We start from the raw sequence: 22659 nt of genomic DNA on the forward strand, positions 1-22659 counted from the left end.
GGAGGGGACCCTCACTCCTGATGAACATACATTATCTGTCACTTATTATTATCTGTCATTTATTACACAGTATGGATAGAAGAACTTGATAGTTACATTTGAATGATTTAATAGAACACATCACACACACAGGGCTGGATTTACTCTCTCTGCTGCCCCAAGGCCAGGTTCTTCAATGCGCCCCGCTCAGCTGAGATCACTTGTACAAAACAAACGGTGGCTTACCCACTGTACATTTAGCCCTGCTTACCCAAAGCAGGGAAAAATGTAGAAAACAACTGCCCACTCGGCACCCTTAACTGCATGTCACAGGCATCCGGAGAAAGGAATTCCACCCCCTTGCTGCCCCTCTACTCCCTGCTGCCCCAAGGCCAGGCCTTGTGGGAAATCTGACCCTGCACACATATGGACACAATTGATTTTTTTTTTAAATAGTAAAAACATGTCATATTTGTTCATTTAAAATGCAACTATTATCATTGCATTTCATCACATTCTTCCATGAAAGTAATACGAGAAAGGCACACAGACATTCATGTAAAATGCCCCCCAATGATGCCGGGCTTATAAATGAGGACCCTTCAGGAATGCCCGGACTCCTGGATATGAGAAAACAATAGTTCTGACCAAATGGCTTTCTACTTGCACATAGTATAGTCCGATGTAATAACTTCAAACATTCATTCCTGAAGGGGCCTGATTTATAAGCCCTAATGAAGGGGGATTCTGTGAACCTCTAAAATGCGGTGGCCAATTCCTGTTGATCATGAATTTCCTGTTCAGATTTCCAAGGACAGACATGCTAAAACAATGCAATTTATCTAAATTTGGGGAATGATGTAGACAGGATTGCTTAGAAATGGTTTTTGATGAGAAGGTTCACAAATCAAAAAGGACCAGTCATGGAAATATCTTTTACCCACAAGATACACATAAACCCATCAGGACATGTTCATACCCAAGCCAGCCCATAATTAAACTTACATTTATTAAGTTATTGAACTTAAACTTGAGCAGTTCATAGTTAACCCAACATACCGTTATAGATTTCTTACATTTAGCTTGCAGACTGAACAAAATAAATCTAACAGATTCCTCCCATCCACACTAAACAGCGTGGATGGAGGCATCTCCCATGCTGAGCTATTGTAATCTGACAGCTGCCACCCACTGCAGCTAAAACACCCAAAGAGTGATGGCAATTGATTGGCTACAGTCACTGTTCAACAAAAGTCAATTATGTAGCCAACTTTTGTTGAGCCGGGTTTTGCCGGTGGGGCCTCACGCAGCTCGAATTTAAGTTGAGTCAGCAGTACTCGCCCGAAATTCAGTGTATCGCCAGCTTTACAGCAGACCATGACCAACTTTATTTATGGGCAGCATCAGAGAACCAGACCAATGTCATCCACAGAATGGGAGAACTTTTTGGTTGTGGCTTGATCATGTTATTTTATTTGGCTGTATTCTTCTACAATCTCTGAATAACCTTGAAGAAATACCTAGCACTGGATTATTAAGTCTGTGGGTGTTTTAAGGCAACATGTGATTTAATGGTCCCTTTAAAGAAGATATGCAGGGAAATCTATAAAAGATTTAGACAAATGATCTATTCATTAAGAAAGAAATCAATAAATGTATTTTAAATACTGCTAGTATGCCCGAAATCTATTTCTGTATTGTCTCCCCACAATCACCTGCACAGCAGATATAGGACTGATAGTGGGAAGGTGCACATTATGCTCTATTCGTTGCAGTGCGGTCAGTCTAATGTGTCCAGCCACTGGTAGCTGGACGGCCAAATGTTTAGACAGCTTACAATAGAAGGAGATTATGGGAAGAACCTCAGCAGTGTGATGATGCTACTGTATAGTTGGTGGACTGGTGGCACAAGAAAGTTGCAAAGCTATAGTGGTGAATGGTGGGGTCACCCCCCTGGTTATGAGGTGTGATAGGGAGTTCAAATGTATATGTACTTCAAGTACATATACACCCCCCCTACCTGCTGATACTCACCTTGCCATCATAATTTCTTCCTCCAATGCACCTGGCGACAATACCTGGTGCTTCATAGTATGGGGAAGCGTGTGACCTTTTCCCATGTGACCTCCTCCCATGTGACACTGCTCTAGTCTAGCAGCTGGTTGCTATGCCCAAGCATCGTCACAGGGCAGAGGGAGTGATGTTGTCATTCCCTTAGTGTCCAACACCAGCCAACATTGGGGCTTTAGGTGCCAGTTGACACATAGGAATTTAGTACAGTTCTACCTGCTTCCTAAGGGTATTTTATGATCCCACTTAAAAGACTGGATGCCCATGAAAAAGATTTTTGATGCATGTGCCATGAAGCTTTAGCAAAACCATGACCATACTATCATTTACATTCAGTGGAGAGTTCAACTTCAGTGATAAGAAAAAAAAACCCCCAAAAGACTGTACCCAAAAGATCTCAGTACTCAGGGCATAGTTTTACAGCTGGTGGTCATGGACAGCCTGAAAACTGTATCAATAGGAGGCAGAATGTGAACTGAGTAGGCACCTACAGTCTGTTTAAACAAAATATTTCTTAATAACTCTGTTAGAAATCCTTTCCCGGAAATATAATAATGAAAATCACTGAAATGTGTGTTAAGGTTGTTGAAAAACAAACAAACTAGGAAGCAGTAGTTCTTACAAAAGTAAACACCACTAAGGACCAGCCTGGTTCGTGATTTTGAAATGTGGGACCCCTTACGAGCGTCACAGAAAAAGTGCGCACAGCTTAATGATGGCTCGTTCATAAAAACCGTATGGAAGGAATCATGTTGGTATTACCCAAGGCCGTCAGCCATTTACATACTCATATTCATTTAATTTTGACAGCTATACTCCATTAAAAATGACACCTAAAGTGCTACAGCTATGATCGTCTTTCATAAAAAAAATAGTACAATTCTGTGAAAAATTATTTTTGGAGCATTGGGAGAAATGCTTAAAATGATTGCTTATTATTGCTCTACAAACATGAACACGGAGAATAACACACAGGCCGATTAGCAATCTAAAGACCAGTAGTGAGCATGTAATGTATGCCAGCGTTATGGTTAAATGAGAAAATATATACATATTGGCCATGATGACATAACTAATCACTGTCCCTTACGAAGTGGTAAAAGACAATCAAACCATCACCCGCTTAGGCTCCTCTTCCACTTGGGCAGTGCAAATTTTACAAGCCAGCTTATAGTACAGGTTCCAGTGACAAGACTAGGTCCTTATTACAAAATATAGATCTACTCAAAGGACAAAAGGTCAGGATGGGGACCATCACCATCTAAAGTAGAGTTTTTTGGCCAGGAACTCCAGTCAGAATGATTGACCTCCCCTTCTATTAAGTCTTCTTGACTGATACAAAGCTTCACCATGGCTTTTTCTTGGAAAGGTGAAGGCTCTCTCAGACTGGTGTCTAATGACTCTTTGTGAATAATGTCAGGGACAGATAGCGCAATCTCAGGAAGGACTCCATTTTGGATCTCAGTCTGCTCCAAAATTATGTCCTTTACTTTTCCATTGAGCAAGGAACCTGGCTGACATTTCACTGTGGGTGAATCATCCTCGTCAATTGCGGTTTCAACAGGAATTTCACTGGCCAAATTCAATCTGACCTCAGCAGAAATGGCCGTTTTTTCGGGACTGATGAGTACAGGGTTTGGGGAAATGATCATATCTTGAGTGGTTTTCAGTGCTCGTGGGACACGTTTCTTTACAACAGGTGGAGGAGGATCAAGTCGAGGGAAAGTGTCATTAAATTTTGACCTAAAAAACAAAAGACTATGAATAAAAGAAACCCAAGCGTGACAAGAGGAATAATAACTCAATGCCAATAATTATAATTACAGAAAATAAAACAAGCAGTGCAATGAGTATGAAATGTGCAAATAATAAATTAATCTGGTAGGACAATGTAAATATACTTCAAATAACTCGGCATCGGTATCCCACCCAGTTCAAAGTACTACTAAACTATAAAGCAGTGGTCAGAGGAATTGGTAATTGGCACCTACAAGAAGCACCGTGGGATTCTATGGTAAAATAACTTTATAATCCCACCACCAGGTTGCAAATCCTGACTGTCTGGAAAGCCAGCACATCTGCCCTGAGAGGTCAAGAGTCAGCCTTTTTCCCTTTCAAATTGTTTTTAATAAGCTAATTCTCATTCTGTGTTTTCTTCTGATGTTCCTCCCCTACTTGAGATATTGTCCATACCGTCACGAGCTGAGAAACCTTCAAGTGCCCCTGTTTCCAGACTGTGGACATCAAAGTATTTACATATTCTAAACAAAAGGTGAAAAGGCTTCAAAATAAGTCATCCCTGATCTCTCTAGCATTTACGGTAAAGTAATTATTTTCGCAAACATTACAACAAAGGCTATAAGGGTGGGTTTACAAGAACATGCTTGGTAGTTACATTAGAGGGCTGTCAAGATTCTATTCTCTATAGAAAACAGCTGAGATTTCTGTGCCTCTGTTGTGAAATTTGAAGATACATTTCTCCACAATGCCTACAGCAAGAGAGGTGAATGAGGGCTTGCTTTCTGCTTGTCCAGAATATGTAAATACTTTAGTGTGCAAAGTCTGGACAAAGGGGCAGATCTCACCACTTTTCCCAAATATTTCACAAGTTGGCTTATCCCAGGAATTTTCATTTAGAGAGCCCCAAACCTAAATTAACAAGCAAAGCATCTAGTCATGGAACTGCTCTCTACAAAATGGCAACAGAAGCTGTTTGCATCTCAACTACTTTTGTTTCCATGCACTTGAAAACTATGAACCCAACTCAAAACATCTCAGAAGCAGATGAACTTAACTCTTATGAGCAACTCAGAAGCATGTCAAGAGCAAGCTATTTTCTCCTGAAAGCATACTGCATTTCATTTTCTTCTGAGCCTGAATCCCATGTGCATAAACCCTTGAGGCTATCCCCAGTATCACAGAAATATCACATCTGTGGGAATCTTAAAGCAAAGTGCAATTTAATCATATTCTAAGTTAATATGATGCACAGAATTAATAACTATTAAAATAATATACGTCTTTCATAGGTACACCTTACATAAACGTGGTACCACGTATCAACCAGAGTTAGGATATGTGTAATTCATGCAACATGCCTTCTGAGAACCACCAAACTTCTCAGTAAAGCAATATAAGCAATAGCATACATCTAATACAGTCCTCAAAGACTCACATTTCTTCATCCCCAAGGCTCATTGTCCTCTCCTTATTGGACTGCACAGATACTACATTCTTGTTGACTTCAGTGAGGCCAATGTCACTGCGGTCATTGTCTCTTCTACGTAGGAAGTCATTAACCTTGGCTCCAACCGCCTTTCCAAGGTTCTTCAGGTGCTGGGTGCTCCCCGCTAGGATGCCAACTCCTGGCAGGTCAGAGTTACTCTGCATAGGCTTTGTCAACTGACTAAGTGAAGAGCTAGGTTGAAGCGTTGGCATGTGGGCTGCATTTGAGTTCTGGAACATGCTCTGGTCAACTGTGAAATAAAATAAAACATCAATGTCTTAAGGTTAGGAAAACAAAATTGTACTTGAATGAGCACAAAACAAAAACACTCAAAGAGTTATGAAATTTACAAACAAAAAAGGCTCTGTAAAGCTCATCGTAACAGAACTGATATCCTCCATTTTATACCCAGCACAATGGAAACTTATGGACTTTCAGTGGGCAACACGCTTTTTTTTCTCATACATTGTTATTAATCAGTCAGTCAAGGGCCTTTTTGTGTTTTGTCGCTACCTTGATTTCTTTTTACTACCTTGATTTCTTTTTTAGAAATAGAAAAGTAGATGCGTACAGAAAGCATGGAACGAGAACATTCTAGTCTCTCAGATGACGAAGTCCTCTACAGTACCTTTTAACACATGCACTGCTTTTAGGTGCAACTATATATGTTAAAGAAACAACATTTATACATGGTTTTAGGATATGAAAAAAAAAGTGCTCATGAACTAATCAATTTCCATTAATTTTTATGACACTGAAATAAAAAGGAAGTGTTTGAAATGTTTCTAACCTGGCCAAAGAGAGGCTGGCACATGTGAAAGACTCCCAAAAATAATCAAAAATATAATTCCATTTGATGCAAATAAATGGCAAAATTGAATTATATGTGGCCTGCATTTTCTCAGCAGCAGAGAGGAGTTTTTTTCTCTTACGAGAGTGAAAGGGAAACAAACTACAGCATATACATATCAAAAACACACAAGACAAATAGAAAAATGAATTTGATGCATTAAGTAAAAGATACCGAACAGTGTACACCCACTGATTAACTAGTAAAGTTCATCAAAGCTGCCCACTCTTACTCTTTCCACCCCCCTAGTTACAAAATAGTTTTTTGGCTATTAAACATGAAATTAAGTAGTTTCCTAAAACATCTGCCCAACATTTTGAAAGTGACAGCACATCACAGTTTGCACACATTTGCACCTGCTTTCAGCATAATAACAATACTATTCAGGTATGTAGCATGCAGAGCTTAGACTCAAGAAAGGGTGAGACATACACAATAGTTTGTGAGAAGCAGATGACATGTGAAAGACATAAGAACTGTACATGATGCTCATCACAACTTCTGAAGACCACCAGGGGGAGACATAAACGTCTTACCTTTATTAGAAAACTCGGGCAGCACATTTTAGGAGGGAGACATAAAAAGCAATTGAAACCCTTTGCTTTATTTTCTATTTGTTTCATAAATACAAGTGTGTGTGTGTGTGTGTGTGTGGACTGTGCACACAGCTATTAATGCAAAATGATCTAATAAGAACAAAGGTCATCTACATAAAAGAGTTAAAAGAGTAATTTGCCAAAAGCCTAATAAATATATAGATAGATAATTATCCTGTATACTTTCTGTTCTTTTTAAAAATGTTATTTTGAATACTTTATCAAATGATTAAAGGACAGCGGTTCTCAAGATTGCTGCACGTCCGCAGAGCTACTGCCCAGACGCAGTCAGGGCCAAAAGAATAGACATTACTAATATAATGTCTTTATTTAACAAAAGGGGTTGTGTAAGCTGAAATTAATGGAATGATGGAGGTGTAGTATACAGCATCCAAATTTAGATTCTTTCATTTTCAAAGGTTACCTTAATGGAGCACAAAGTACAAGTAAGGAGACATAAGACAATCCTCCCTTGGAAATATATGCAAATATTGAAAAGGACATCTGCATAAATGTCAGTGGCAAAGGTAAAATTAAGAAATGTGATTGGTTGTTACAGACAATACTGACACTTGCTCTAGATTTGCAAGTATATGAATTTAGAAAGTTTGGGATAATCTATTGCACACACAGACATGCAGATTAGAATTCCATACAGTGAATATGGTGCTTACTACACCCTGCTTTGTTTTTCTTCCTCCCCAAAAAATATTATAAATGCTATCCCAAATTCATCTCAGACTGATATCAAATACAATTCACTATTCTTGAAATCATGCAGTATTTGACTTGCTTCCGAGTCTGACACTCATGTACACTCATCCTTAGGCCTAGTTCACGTGGGCTTCAGCTTATATAAGGGCAGTGTGAACACCAAGTTTTTGACAAAATTTTGCAAAGCATTTGTTCGGCTTTCAGCAAGCTTCAAGCTGCTTTCTTGAAGCCTTTAAATCCTTCAGCTCCAGCATGGGCATGTTAAGCAAAGATCTTAATGGGAGTGCAGTTTAAAGTTGCTAGCAGGCTTCAGCAGACTTTCAACAAGCTTCATGTCATGCTAAAGTTTACAGGAGCTTTCTAGCAGCTTGTTTAACCCCTTCGTGACGGGAGACGTACACTGTACGTCCAGCCACAAAGGGACCAAATGACTCGTCACGTACACTGTACGTGACGAGTTATTTGCTGCACTAGAAGGCTGCTAACCGCTGAGAATCAGCGGTTACCTTTCAGTAATAGATGTCTAACTATCTAGAGATCCATTACTGAAAGGGTTAACCTTTTTCAGACACCCGATACCTTAATATCGGGTGTCTGAGAGTCACAGCAAAGCGGACACACATGTCGGCTTTTGCCGGCATTCTGACAGCTCGTATAGATCGAGAGATATCTCTCTCAAGCTATACTGGCTTTTTTTTTTTTTATCTTTTGACTTTCAAGAATAGATACAAAATGTTATGTATTAGACACATAATGTATCTATTCTTGAAAGTAGAATGTTTAAGTTTTCTGAAACATTCACTGACAGCTGAATCCTGAACTGCTGCAGGATCAGTGTCACTAACTTATTATCGGCTGTTCTGAAGTTTGAAGCAGCCTGATAATAAAAAAAATGTATTAATTTATCAAGCAGTAATAGTGAGATTAATTCACAATGACTGCCTGATATAATTAAATAAATAAAATTTGTCAGTATAAAAAAAGTGAAAAGTGTAAATAAATTAAAAAAAATAGTGAAAAGTGTAAAAAAATTAAAAATAAGGGACAAATAAATGAATGTATGTATTGATTTTTTTTTTAGCTGTGCTGGTTTTGTTAAAAAAAAATACTACAAATCAAAACTGGGAAAAAAAGGTTTTTTTTAACGTTTTTTCCTCTTTTTTTAATTTGTATTTGTCCTAAGTGAGGCGTTAGACACACATATGTGATATAAATATATAGCCCTATCTGTCCTCTAAAAAACAATATATAATATGTGTGGGTGCACTTTGTAAGAAAGTATATTACTGACGTGGAAGAATCACACAGCAAAAATGTCAAAAGTGTGTCAGTCATTTACGAACAGAAACCAAAAACAAGCTCAGTCATGAAGGGGTTAAAGCCTATCTCCAGGGGTAAAAAACAAAAAACTACCCCTGCAGTGGGGCTACCGCTAGTGCTCATTTTTGTCTAGTGGTATTTTACTTACCCGATTCCAACTCCCACAGGTTCCAAAAACCAATGCCCACAGCCTATTCCCCACTACACTCCAGTGGTCATAGACTTGCTAACTTTATCAGGTGCAATGCAGGGCCCATAGCTCTGCATTATACACGAGGATTCCGAGGGACAGTCCACATGCAGGAGTGTAGGGCAGATGAGGTGAGCACGAACTGCCAATCAGGCGAGTTAAGGTCCTTTACAAACCCTCTCTAGACATTAACATGCAATTAACCCGCCAGCACTAGCCAGCACTCCCATTAAGATCTATATTTACAATTCACAAAAAGAAGATGAATGGTGCTTCCAAAGTGTCACAAAAGCTTGCCGAAAGCTCTACCAATGCTTATTAAAGGCTCACTGTTCACTCTTATACAAGCGGAAGCCAGTGTGAGCTAAGCCTTGGGCAGGGGCACAAACAGAATTGTATTATTTGAAGCAAAAACAACTCCACTGAGTAGTAAAAAGGTATTCACATATGCTGTTAGTACTGCAGGCTGTACTACCAGAGATATATCCCTGTGCTCATATAAGTGCTGAGTGCGGCGACCATCAGCCAATCAAAATTAATATTAAGTAAACTAAAGGAAAAAGGAGGGTGACGGTCTGCTATGAATTACTGCCCTTGATTTTTACAAAACAGGGTCATAATTGTTGCAGTTAGAACAAATGTATAAGTAAATAAGCGGCTATAGATAATGCGTGCATACTGGTCTTTGAAGTATTTCTATGTGAAAAGGACAGAAAGAGTAAAGCAAGGATAGAAGGCTAAGAAGGAATTCAAGAGACAGAGGAGAATGTTAGAAATATAAGATTTATTATCGTAGAACAAAGAAAAGGTAAGTGCACTTAATACAGACAAGGAATTTCAGCATTGAAAGAATTACCAGCACAAACATTGAATTGTTTCTTCACCACCAGAGGGCAGTAAAGGACAGGTGACGAAAAGAGACCAGATTATTTGCATGACCTTCCATTTAAAGTGACCCTAAACTCAGCAGTTAAATCTTAAAATGCATTCAACTACCTTAACTATTAACAAAAATGTTTCTTATTTGTGTATCACTCAGCTGTAGATCCTCAAATCATCTCTGAATTGGTGCTGACACTGTCCTTCCTTCTGGAGGGGGTCTACTTTTGTTCCCCATTGTCCCTGTGTGTGTTGTAAAGTAGCCACCACTCCGAGCTCACTCCCACAATGGAATACAATTTCAATACAAGTTAGTAAACTAAATGTGAGATTACAGTCCACAGTGAGCAGGCTTGGAGCAGTGGCTACTTTACAACACACACGGGGACCATGGGAAAGAAAGTAGCCACCCTCCAGAAGGAAGGACAGTGTCAGCACCAATTCAGAGATGATTTGAGGATTTACAACTGAGCGATACACAAATAAGATACATTTTTGTTAATAGTTAAGGTACTTGAATGAATTTTAAATTTAACTCCCGAGTTTAGAGTCAGTTTAATAAATGTATTTATTGCAATGGTGTGCGAGAACCTATAATAGCCAATCAGAAATAAGACATTGTTTATCAGACCACCATAAATAACTGGAGGCCTAATTGTGATTGGTTCACAATCACAGCACACCATTGCTTTTTACGTTACTAACTATATCAAATTATGCAACTTTTTACTTGTTCCCTATATACATTCTTTGAATTACACACTAACACAACAACATAATGGACAGATTTACTACACAATTAATATAGATGTAATCTACAAAGTTGCTTTAGTAACGTCAAATGGCGGCTCCTTTAAATGCCTCTCGAGCTGTGAAGAGGAGTTTCTAAATACTCATAAATAGAACGGAACGTAAAGAAATACAAAATGAGACTAAACTGGTTAGCAAAGTTTGAACAGCGACACTTCTAATTCACATAAATTCTGATTGTTCATTATGTGTCATCATAATCAAGTAAACATTCAGAGCAGCTAGCGCCCCTTGCTGGTGATGTAGACAAGTGCCAACAGATCGAGGGGGAAGGCATTAATACTACTCAGAGAACCTATCCTTCTTTCTCCAGTGACCCAAAACTCAGTATATAGCAGGTATTGCTCGCTATATGCAGAGAGCACAGAGCCACAGCCGGGACGGATCCCCACAATACTGTTGAGATCCACCCTGCTGGCTGATTGATCTGCCTATGTAGAGGCTGAGCCAGCTGTGCCCGGCCCCTCCCCACCGTCCATTCCTCCAGTGAGTGCTGGAGAAATGGAGAGGGGAGGGGGGAATCCATGTGACCGACAGTCACCGCTCTCTGCAGGGAGTGGTTCAGGAAGTCAGCAATAACCGGGTCATGTGTACGCTGACTTTCCAATCTGATTTGATTTCCTGCCTCTAACATCTTAATTAAAACACCTAATTTTCATAATAAACATCCCAGTGCTGTGTCTGCACATGATGCAATATGGAGTAAATAATGCCTAAATAGAAGAAAACAGAATCTTGAGGTGCATTGTAGGCTAGTTCACTGAACACAGAACAGCTTTTACGTTATCTTGGGAGGTCACAAGATGGTTTTGATCTTTGTACATACCAGTGATATCTGAAAAAAGTGTAAAAATATACATACCTATAGAATGGTCGATTTATAAATATGTATGTCTAGTTCTAATATACAATATATACACATGTACAGTAGAATTATGCGAGAAAATATGCACAATAAAGATATATCACAAACAAAAACTCAGGACATGGTTTGTCTATAGAGTCTCCCATGTGGACATAAAAGGAAGAGTGAACAGGAACATAGTGCAAACAGACTACCCGCGGAGACCTGAATGCACTTTGCATGCCCTGTAACAGATCACTACAACTTACTATCAATCCAAGATGATGGCAGAGCCACAACTCCTAATCAATCCAAGATGGTGGCATGATCACTACAACTCCTAATCAATCCAAGATGGTGGTGGGATCACTACAAATCCTAATGAATCCAATATGGTGACAGGATCACTACAAATCCTAATCAATCCAAGATGGTGGCAGGATCACTACAAATCCTAATCAATCCAAGATGGTGACAGGATCACTACAAATCCTAATCAATCCAAGATGGTGGCAGGATCACTACAAATCCTAATCAATCCAAGATGGTGGTGGTATCACTACAACTGCTAATGAATCCAAGATGGTGGCGGGATCACTACATCTGCTAATCAATCCAAGATGGTGGCAGGATCACTACAAATCCTAATGAATCCAAGATGGTGGCAGGATCACTACAAATCCTAATGAATCCAATATGGTGACAGGATCACCACAAATCCTAAACAATCCAAGATGGTGGCAGGATCACTACAAATCCTAATCAATCCAAGATGGTGACAGGATCACTACAAATCCTAATCAATCCAAGATGGTGGCAGGATCACTACAAATCCTAATCAATCCAAGATGGTGGTGGTATCACTACAACTGCTAATGAATCCAAGATGGTGGCGGGATCACTACATCTGCTAATCAATCCAAGATGGTGGCAGGATCACTACAAATCCTAATGAATCCAAGATGGTGGCAGGATCACTACAAATCCTAATGAATCCAAGATGGTGGCAGGATCACTACAATGTCTTATCAATCCAAGATGGTGGCAGAATCACTACAACTGCTAGTCAATTCAAAATCCTAATGAATCCAAGATGGTGGCAGGATCACTACAATGTCTTATCAATCCAAGATGGTGGCAGAATCACTACAACTGCTAGTCAATTCAAGATGGTGGCAGAATCACTAAACTTTAACCCCTGCTCAGAATGAGATTCTCCTATTTTCAGAAAACAGATTACATCTCATCTGTCAAGAGACTGGCAAGATCCTTTTTACCAAGCTCATAGCTTTTGGACAATAAATTAGGGCCTATAGTAAAGCTACACCCACAAGAGCCAATCTGAAATGATAATGACAGAGACTTAAATCTGCTTGTTGCACTAAGCAGTAAAATATACAACGTGGGTGACTACAAAGAGGGTATCTAATCTAGAATTGTACCATGGAAAATTTAGCGACTTGATTCTCCGCAGTCAACCCTGACAGCATATAATCTTCAAAACCAGATTCTACAAGCCAGAAGACATTGATAACAGGAATAGACATAAAATCATAGGAGTTGGGGGTTTCCCTTTTCAGCTATAGGTTCGCAGAAAAGGTTGTACTTCATTTATCCCTAGGTTCAATAGCAGAATAGACATTCTTCTCATTTCATACCCAATGGACGACCCGAACAAGACTGCTGACACATGGCTAGACCCTACAAACCTCACACAAAGCAGACCTTGGGCTCAAACAGGCCTGATGTGTAAGGACCAAATATAATTTATGTCCTTGGAGAACAATTCCCATCTCTAAAATAAATGGGTCTTTGAAGACTTACACATCCCTGTGATTCTAAGAAGGTTCCACCCTTTTACGAACAGGGTGGACTATGTGGTTAAAGTTTATCACAGCAATGATTATGTATTCAATTTAAACTGTGAACTGATATATCAATGTGTGTTATGTGTCAAAGGAACTTTGTACTTAAAGAAAAACTCCAGGCAAAATGAAGCTTAACCCTAGCAGTGTGACTAGCAATTCCTGCAGCCTCTCTCCTCCTAAGCTCTGGTGGTACTCACTTCTAATACACTGTATGAGATGTGATGACTTGCCAATCCTTACACCACTGGACCGGAAGGGGAGAGAGGCTGAGGGGACCGGTCAGCCAGATGGGACCAAGGATCTTGTGAGTGTTTCTTTGTTATTTTAGCGAGCACTTAACCCTTGCAGTGCACTGCAGGTGAAGCCCAACTACAAGGGTTAAGTTATATTCTGACTGGAGTTCGTCTTTGAAACTGAACTCCGGGTAGATCTAAAAAACACAAATAAAAGCAGATCTGTATTCATTAATACATTATCAAATGTATTATTTGAAAATACAGTGTAAGTACCTGACTTAGACTTGGTAAAAAATCCTTTGGCAGGTAAAACAGCATGTGTATGTGTATTTCATCTGTGTATTCAGCTGTGTGCCTGAGGTTCAGCTTTTAAATCTTCTTTTAATGCATCTGGCTTGTTTACTTTGCTTTAATGCTAGAACAACAGCCAGCTCAGGAATATATCTGTCAGCTTCCATGGCTAAAGACCCCATCCTAGTATAAATGATCACAAACAGATTGCAGTTCGATTTAATTACTTATTAGGGATTAAGATGAATGAGTCCCTGGGGGAACGCACGTCCAACGTGCCTTCTGTCACTTGAAGAAACAGACATTCATCAGAAAGTACATCGGCACTTCATGAAGCAACATTAAAAAAATCAGACCAGGGTCCACATATCATCTACAAGTCACTCTACCAAGATCCTACACTACTAAAGTCACAGCCTAATGACATTACAAATCCAAAATGGTGGCGGGGAGTGTGTCCCCAGGCCCTGTTAAGTTTTTCTATGAACATTTATTTACAATAAAACCCTGAATGCCTCTCTTCCACTCCATGGTATACAGGATATCAACCCAAACATGACTTCTGTTTGTTGGCCACAGCTGGCCTAGAAAAACACTATATTGCCAAAAGTATTGGGACGCCTGCCTTTACACGCACATGAACTTTATTGGCATCCCAGTCTTAGTCCTTGGGGTTCTAAATTTATTTGGCCCACCCTTTGCCCCACCCAGCTTCAACTTTTCTGGGAAGGCGTCCACAAGGTTTAGGAGTGTGTCTATGGGAATGTTTGACCATTCTTCCAGAAGCGCATTTGCGAGGTCGGCTACTGATGTTGGACGAGAAGGGCTGGCTCGCAGTTCTATGCTCTAATTCATCCCAAAGATGTTCTATCGGGTTGAGGTCAGGACTCTGTGCAGGCCAGTCAAGTTCCTCCACCCCAAACTCGCTCATCCATGTCTTTATGGACCTTGCTTTGTGCACTGGTGTGCAGTCATGTTGGAACAGGAAGGGGCCATCCCCAAACTGTTCCCACATATAACGGCTGCATTGAAATGAGACACCTGGGATTCCTGCAGCATGAATCCCAAATTGCCCAGTGTGAATGGGGCCTTACACTAAAAGGTCACAATTGAAAACAGGAAAAAAAACACCCTGTTCAAAAATATACTGACTGAGTTGCTTGTCTGTTTAAAGCTGAGCTCCAGGCACAAAAACTTTAATTCAACTATATTCCTCGATAGCCACAAAGCATATAAATCCACTTTGTGTGGACCAAATGCCTATTCAAACCCAATTATTACCTTCTAAAAGTAACAGTGCTATCATCCCTGTGCTGTGCATAGCCAGTGCCGAGAGCAGAGCTGTGGGAGGGACCCAGCAACTCCACCCACTACAGGCTGCCTGCAGAAAACTACATGAGGGGGCGGAGGCAAGACCAGACACCTTGCCCAAGTAGAGAGAGCAGCAGTGCTTGGTCTGTATTACAGGAAGCCCTGGCACAGAGGAAAGTGTCACACTGGATTACTGCAGAGATCTGACAGAAATACACAAAGCACACCAAGATTCAAGTAAAAGTGCACAAGCTTCTTGTATTTAGCTCATATCTGTTTAGCTTGGAGTTAAGCTTTAACAGCAGCAACATATTGCCAAACACGACAAATGTTTTCAACACAACTCCAGTCTTGGTAAAGCAAAAGGTAAATAATACAAGGGTTACCCTTAACAAGCTTTCCAATGTAGCTCTGCACTAAAAGTCTGGAAAAGTACCACCTAGAGCACACTAAACATTAGAGTGACTGATGAGACTGCAGACTCCCCCGGCAGCTCTCTCTGTAATTTGCCAATCTCTGGTATGCTCTCACCGTAATATGGCAGTTTTTACGTGAAACATGTCAGTGGTAAAATGGCAATGTAAGTTCCTCATGTAAATGTTCCTAATCTAGGTTATAGGACAATTCTGTACACCAAAGGGGTTATGCTAATTTATATTGGGTTATTTGAAAATAAACTATCAATTTTAATGAGACCCCCTACATGGACCAATTATCAGAATATAGCCGAATTCCATGCAGATATAAAAACATCCTTTAATCTAGATATGTATTCATTAGGACTCGTTCAATGTATTTATACACAGAACTAGTACAAGTGCCTCAATCTGTCTTGATATCAGCCTTCTGGGACCTCTGAACAGCAGGACTTGGTCTGGAAGAGCGAGTAATCAGAATTCTGAGCCAGTCAAGGCTCCACTGCTTTGCACACTACACATGCTTGCAGGAGGGGAAAGCACAGGGATGACCTAAATGATTTGCTACAGCTTCTTTACTGTGCAGTCCCAGGCTATGGTGGTCCGGAACCAGGTTGTATTACTTAAAGCCCATAAAATTTACCCTTTAAGTACCCCACCGCCTTTCACCTCACTACAGCAGCTTGGCCACTCTACTCTTCTCCTTGATGCTCCAGGTTATGGGCCATCCCTCACCATTCTCGCATACAAGGAGGGCCAATAGACCTGCATTGTATTTGATGATGTCAATGTGCAACCGCAGCTGGGAGCACCTTAGAAAAGGGGGTTGGGGAGACCGGTCACAGATGGAAGGAGCGTGCTGAAGCGAGGAATGAGTTAAGAATCTCACCTTATTCCTCTAACCTTAGACCTAATGAGCATTCAACCCCTGCAGTGACGGAGAAGGGGGCACTGCATGGGCATATTATTTATGTTGCCCAGAGTTGGGTTTTATCTGTATCATGCATCATCTGCATCATGCAAAGAGGTCCAGGACCTGGTTTGGCTGTTTGGCAAGAGTATCTGGATTGCAAGAATGGATGAGAATGTGTGTACACTCTACTTATAGGTATTGGAACTGTGTATTTAGATTTTATATGACAACAGGGTATTTGGTGAGTGACATCTGACCATGCCAGCATGTGTACAAGGTCATCGTGGAACTATTCTTTGTCCCCTGCATGATTCACATATTTGATTTAGGTTCAAGCTTCTGCAGATTTTTCTATATGCATTATATTTGTGTATGATCAGCCTTACTTACAACAAGGCTGCTCATGCATGTTCAGGTCAAACTGCCCAATCTTTAGGTGTATGTGGGCCATTAGTTATGAAATATGATTTAAAAAAAAAAAAGGTAAAAAAAATACTGACAAAGGCGCAATTTACTGCAATGCATCCCCAATGCACAATATACACATGTGGAGTCAATATCTCCATCTTGTAGCAATTGAAGCATATTTTACTATTCTGGCAACAAAAAAGATTTTTGAAGGGCACCTTTCACAGGACTCAAGAATGTGAACAGGGTGTAAATATTTATGGGTATAACAAAAGAAGACTAGGTACATTGCTTTCTAGTACATTCGCACTATTATTGTTTCATTTCACATCCTGTAAAATGGATTCAGTGCAGAGAATATATACTGTACATCTGATCTGGAAATGATATCACCAGTATGTACAATCAAATCCAACTGTCTTTGTAGGAACCCACATATCTGCTTTTTAATATCAGTGCAAGTAACAGTGACCATGTGCAAAAGTGGAGTAACCCATAGCAGTAGATTACATAACTATTTAACTGGGTTAGGTCAGTGTTTCACAGCCCTGTCCTCTGGGATTACGAACAGCTCCTATTTTCCTGATTTGTTTCATGGAATTACAAGTATATTGATTCTTTTAGCCGAGTTCACCCAGGTGGAGGACTTTACTGGCCCTCTAAAAAGAGGTCCACTGTGGATAGCTCTTCAGAGATGATTGAGTGTTGGTTTGCAGGCGTTCAGAAGGCAATACAGCTGTCCCCTGAATGCCTGTTTTATTTCCTATCCCAGGGGGCATTTTATATTGAAATATATTGTTTGGCACATGGTTGCAGTGCAGTCCCATTGACTTCAATAGGCACGTTTGGCAACCGGTATCACCTTCCAAACGTGACATGCCCAGTTAAAATTGCTGCACCGTGAAGCAAAATGTGTACGATCTTGTAATCCACAGCAAACAAACCATCACTCACATCCTGACTAGCTCTCCACCTCAAGTAAACCACCGGTGCTGGCATCGAGCACGTCTCCGCTCCGCATTCTAATTTCCCAAGCAAATACTGCACTCGACAGGATCTTCACCAAAGACAACCCTCTTTATTCAAAAGACACACACTGTCATTTCCTCTAACGCTTTTCACCCAACGGGATTGATCGTAGAGATGAAGTCCGATAGGTGGATCGCGTTAGTGGCTGGAGGAACACGGAGGATTTTGTTTAAAGTTGCTTATCTTCGGGGAATATCCTGTGGAGTGCAGTATTTGTTTGGGACAAAGAATGTGTGCAAACCATTCTGGCCGCCATATTAATGTATAGGTGGGCGGTCGGGGGTGGTAAAAACATGGATCAACTGCCTGTTTTGCCTGCCCCTTTGATGCCCTTGTGGACTCAGCCTTATAGATTAGATTATTAACATGCAAGTGCCTGTTAGTTTGGAAATCATAACCTGAAGAAAGGCGAGATAAAAACTTGTTTAGGCCAACCAGAACAATGGTAGATGACTGCTGAGTGGTTCCAGTAGGTTACGGCCCTCTGCTCCTAGTCATATTTAAAATGTCCAAGAGTACCAGATGCCCAGTTAGGCTGGTACTATGAACAGATAGGTAAGGAATAGTGCATACTCCCTTAATATTACAAACACATAACTTGAAAAAAAACTGTATGCCATCAACCCTTCACTTGCTCACACAGCAATCTCATCGTCCAGACTGTCTCCCAGCTTGTCCCTATGCAATACGTGTGCCAGCCTTCCACCATCATCCTGCTCGGAATCTCCTTCCTCGCTCTCATCAGTGTTAGACTCATATTCAGAAGCTATGCCAGACTCTCGGAATCTATACAGCTCCAGACTACCCAGCAGTTCACCTGACCCCTCCCCTTCGCCAGGCACAAAGCGATAACACTGCACTTTCACCAGGCAGTCTGTCCTACCTAAGGGGCTACCCAGTTGAAATGAAGGATCGGGGTCTGTCAGTGGGGGTAAATCGTCAGGTTGAGGTGTTGTTGTGTCACAAATCACAGACAGGATACTGGGACGGAAAGTAATTTCCAAGAGACTGTCCTGGGATCCCACTGCAAAAGACAAAACCAAAGAAAAATTACCACTTAGACATTATAAACTGGAAAATATTATGGGGGGAATGCATCAAAACTGGAGCAGACAAAATTTGAAGCCGGTTTACACAGCAACCAATCGGCTTCTTTGTCTCATTTTTAAATGTTACCTGAGCAAACTGTAGAGAGAAGCTGATTGGTTGCCATGGGCAACTGCTCCAGATTTTGTCTGCTCCACTTTTGATAAATCCCCCTATGTGGTTATTCATACATGCAGAAAAGTAACGTAACTTGGTGACTCCACTGTGGATACTGTAAGTAAAACTTGGGATACAATCTGCAACTTAATTGCTAGCAATAACTTTCAAATGTATTAAAATGTTACATGATCCAACACACAGTACCTTTTATGTACTAAGTAAATAGATAGGCCTCCAAGGAGATCTACTGGTATGTGTCAGGAATTACATGTACTATGGATAAGATTTAAGGTTACAATATATTCCACTTAAAGTGGAACGTCAAAAGTAATGCAATAGGAAACATTTAGAAGTGTTAATTGTGCCTAAGCAGTATCCTAAAAAAATCTACCTTTTGTTTTGAATTCCACTTGAAAAAAACAGTGTTCTTCCTAGTATGAGAGTGTGGCTAGGTGCTTCTGTGCCAGTAGCCTCATAGCTCTATATCTGCAGTGCGGGATCTAAGACACTGCTGCCTCTGGCTGCTAATCTCAGAAGATGAAGAGTGTCACTACTGTTGTGCTTACTGATCTCCTTGCTGGAGGGTCTGACATGAGGAAGCAAAGCCCTGCCTTTACCACGATGGCCTACTCTACACAGAGACACAATGCAAATCAAGGCATTGTAGGTTAGCAACGGGAGAAAGATCAGATGTAGGGAGATCACAGGAAATACTAGCAACTAGTCCTTTTTGAAAATGGGTTTAATATGCTTGGTAAGCTGAGTGGTTTGTTGACTTCTTATACATCATGGGAATTCCAACAGCAAGCTCTGTCTGCAAATGTTCTTGCCCGCCTGTAAGATTTACCTTTCTAGATATTTTTTGGAGTAGGATTGTATATGAGATACTATAGACAGCTTCTAGTTGTTAAAATAGATGCTAGTGAGCAGATAAAAGGACTGGCGGAGGGACCGTTTTTTAAAAGTGCATTAACATACAATGTCTTGAGATCTTTAAAAGGAGGAGTATGGGGTACACCTTTTTTTGCATTTTTAGTTTCCTTATGACACAGGAATACCTTTTGCAATGTACTCCATAGTTCTCCTTTAATCCTTTGTTAGGACAGACAGACCTGCTCATCTAGTTTACAAGTGATGAAAGCCACCAACACAGTACAGACAGGGTTAACTATTTGAAACAAAACTCCCCCAGTCGCCTCAAACAGTGAGAACGAAGTAGGAGTTTTCAGAAGAGAGCGTCTAAAAAAGGTAAGCCACACTTTAATATATTTTTAAATTCTGCTATGTGAATGTGAACATGTAACAAATATAAAGTAGGTGTTATCTCGATTTAGCTGCAAAAGTGGAATTACACTTTACCTATTATTTTTCTATAGTTCTAATACATTATACACTGAGTGGCCAGATTATTATGACCACCCGACGTTTGTAGGCAAATTAGCAAGTAAGCTCGTAGAATGTGAATACCAACATTTCAGCACCCTGAGTCTTTTTAATGAAAGAGAATATACAATAAATGATTCCTTGATCCTGCTAATATCTCACTGAATACGTACTAGTATTTCTTCCAGACAGCTTGTACTCCAGTTCTTGCACTTGCTTCACCAGTAGGGAGATGTGCTGCAGAAGGTCCTTATTCTGCAGCAGCAGCTGGTGGACTCGGGCTTGAGACTCCAACCTTGCAGCAGCCTCAGCAGCCAATTGGTCTTTCAGCAAATGTACCTGGTGAAAAGTAAATCATGTTCAGACCGTCAAAGGTTATGCACAGGGAACCCTGGCAGATAATAGTCCCTCATACCTCTCCCTATTCTCACCTGAGCCACAGCCACTTGTGTTTGTTGCTGTTGCTGCTGCAGCTGCTGTTGAAGGAACTGGATTTGATGGTGGACAGAGAGTGGAGTCCCAGGGGATAGCTGACTTCCCGAGGGTAGTAACATCTTAGGTGAGGCAGTAATCATCTGATCCTATAGGGAAGGCAAAATATAGAGTACAACATAGTCACCCAAAGGAAAAACAGGCCATTGCCCAGGTAATGCGTGTCATTGAATACACCTAATGCATATCTTTTACTTACACCCACAGGCCACTTTATTAGGTACACCTGTTCAATTGCTTGGTAACACAAATTGTTAATCAGCCAATCACATGTCAGCAACTCAATGCATTTAGGCATCTAGACGTGGTGAAGACGACTTGCTGAAGTTCAAACCGAGCATCAGAATGGAGAAGAAAAGGGAACGTGGCATGGTTGTTGGTGCCAGACGGGCTGGTCTGAGTATTTCAAAAACAGCTGATCTACTGGGATTTTTACGCACAACCATGTGTAAGGTTAACAGAGAATGGTCCAAAAAAGAGAAAATATCAAGCGAGCGGCAGTTGTGTGGACGAAAATGCCTTGTTGATGTCAGAGGTCAGAGGAGAATGGGCAGACTGGTTTGAGATGATAAAAAGGCAACAGTAATTCAAATAAGCATTCGTTACAACCAAGGTATGCAGAATACCATCTCTGAACGCACAACGCGTCTAATCTTAAATCAGATGGGCTACAGCAGCAGAAGTCCACACCGGGTGAAGATTGGAAAAACGTTGCCTGGTCTGATGAGTCTCTATTTCAGCTGCGACATGAATGAATCCATCCTGCCTTCAATCAACGGTTCAGGCTGGTGGAGTAATGGTGTGGGGGATATTTTCTTGGCACAATTTGGGTCCATGATGCTATAATGTCAATATGGACCAAAATCACAGAGGAATGTTTCCAACACCTTGTTGAATCTATGCCATGAAGAATGAAGGCAGTTCTGAAGGCAAAAGGGGTCCATTCCGGTACTAGCAAGGTGTACCTAATAAAGTGGCCGGTGAGAGTATATATGCTAAAATTGAAAGCGTTACTTCCAGGAAACTACAATGAAGCACTACTCTATTCCCTACTCCTGCTGGAATCGTGAAAGCCTCACACTGATTTCCATGCGACTGACTAGAATGCTGTAGATTAACTGAGTCTCATGTGCTGAGGTTGGAGACTCTATGCTAGAAGCTATGCTTTTAATTTTTCAGGACTTCTTTAGCTTTTACATATTCAGTAAACATAACCTTGAAATGTGTTCCATAATGTTTAATGCAGTTTTATTTTTTTATATCTATTTAAAAAGTAACTTTAGTTTTATACCAACTTGCAGGTCTCATAAAGCTGCTGAAGGCAATGCAAATAGCTCATATAATTGGATAGCTTATACTTTCAAATATGCAGTTAGGCACTACCAGCTTGGTACATGGTATTTGAAATATGACTTCCTTCAGCAATCTGTACTCTCCTAATGAAGACGGACACCAACTCTGACAGGAAGAATATGTAAATGGAAACTGTATCCAGGCAGTTTATAGCGTACAGCCGACAGTTAAGGATAGACTCCCTATTGTTCCTCCCACTGAAATCCAAATCAGAGGTTAGATGTGCAGAAGGAAAAATAGAGTTTGGTATCTTGAATAAAAACTGGCTGGGTTAT

At 40.5% G+C, this 22659-nt stretch overlaps 1 protein-coding gene across 3 annotated transcripts in view; it reads right to left on the minus strand.

The window, feature by feature from the left end:
* Positions 1 to 3126: 3126 nt before the first annotated feature.
* The window catches only part of NOS1AP (nitric oxide synthase 1 adaptor protein), an 87568-nt gene continuing 68035 nt past the window's right edge, over positions 3127 to 22659 (minus strand). For 2 of the 3 annotated variants that reach the window (XM_018571681.1, XM_018571682.1), the window contains exons 8-10: positions 20971 to 21120; positions 20713 to 20878; positions 18449 to 18974 (exon numbers count right to left, since the gene is read on the minus strand). In XM_018571681.1, coding sequence (XP_018427183.1) covers positions 18586 to 18974; positions 20713 to 20878; positions 20971 to 21120 — 705 coding nt within the window. In that variant the 3' untranslated portion in view covers positions 18449 to 18585. Of the gene's footprint in view, positions 3793 to 5224; positions 5526 to 18448; positions 18975 to 20712; positions 20879 to 20970; positions 21121 to 22659 lie in introns of those variants that run through there. The other variant, XM_018571680.1, reaches the window with a different exon arrangement.

The sequence above is a fragment of the Nanorana parkeri genome, unplaced genomic scaffold, assembly GCF_000935625.1.
Source record: "Nanorana parkeri isolate BGI_ZX_2015 unplaced genomic scaffold, ASM93562v1 scaffold1809, whole genome shotgun sequence".
Classification (NCBI taxonomy): domain Eukaryota; kingdom Metazoa; phylum Chordata; class Amphibia; order Anura; family Dicroglossidae; genus Nanorana; species Nanorana parkeri.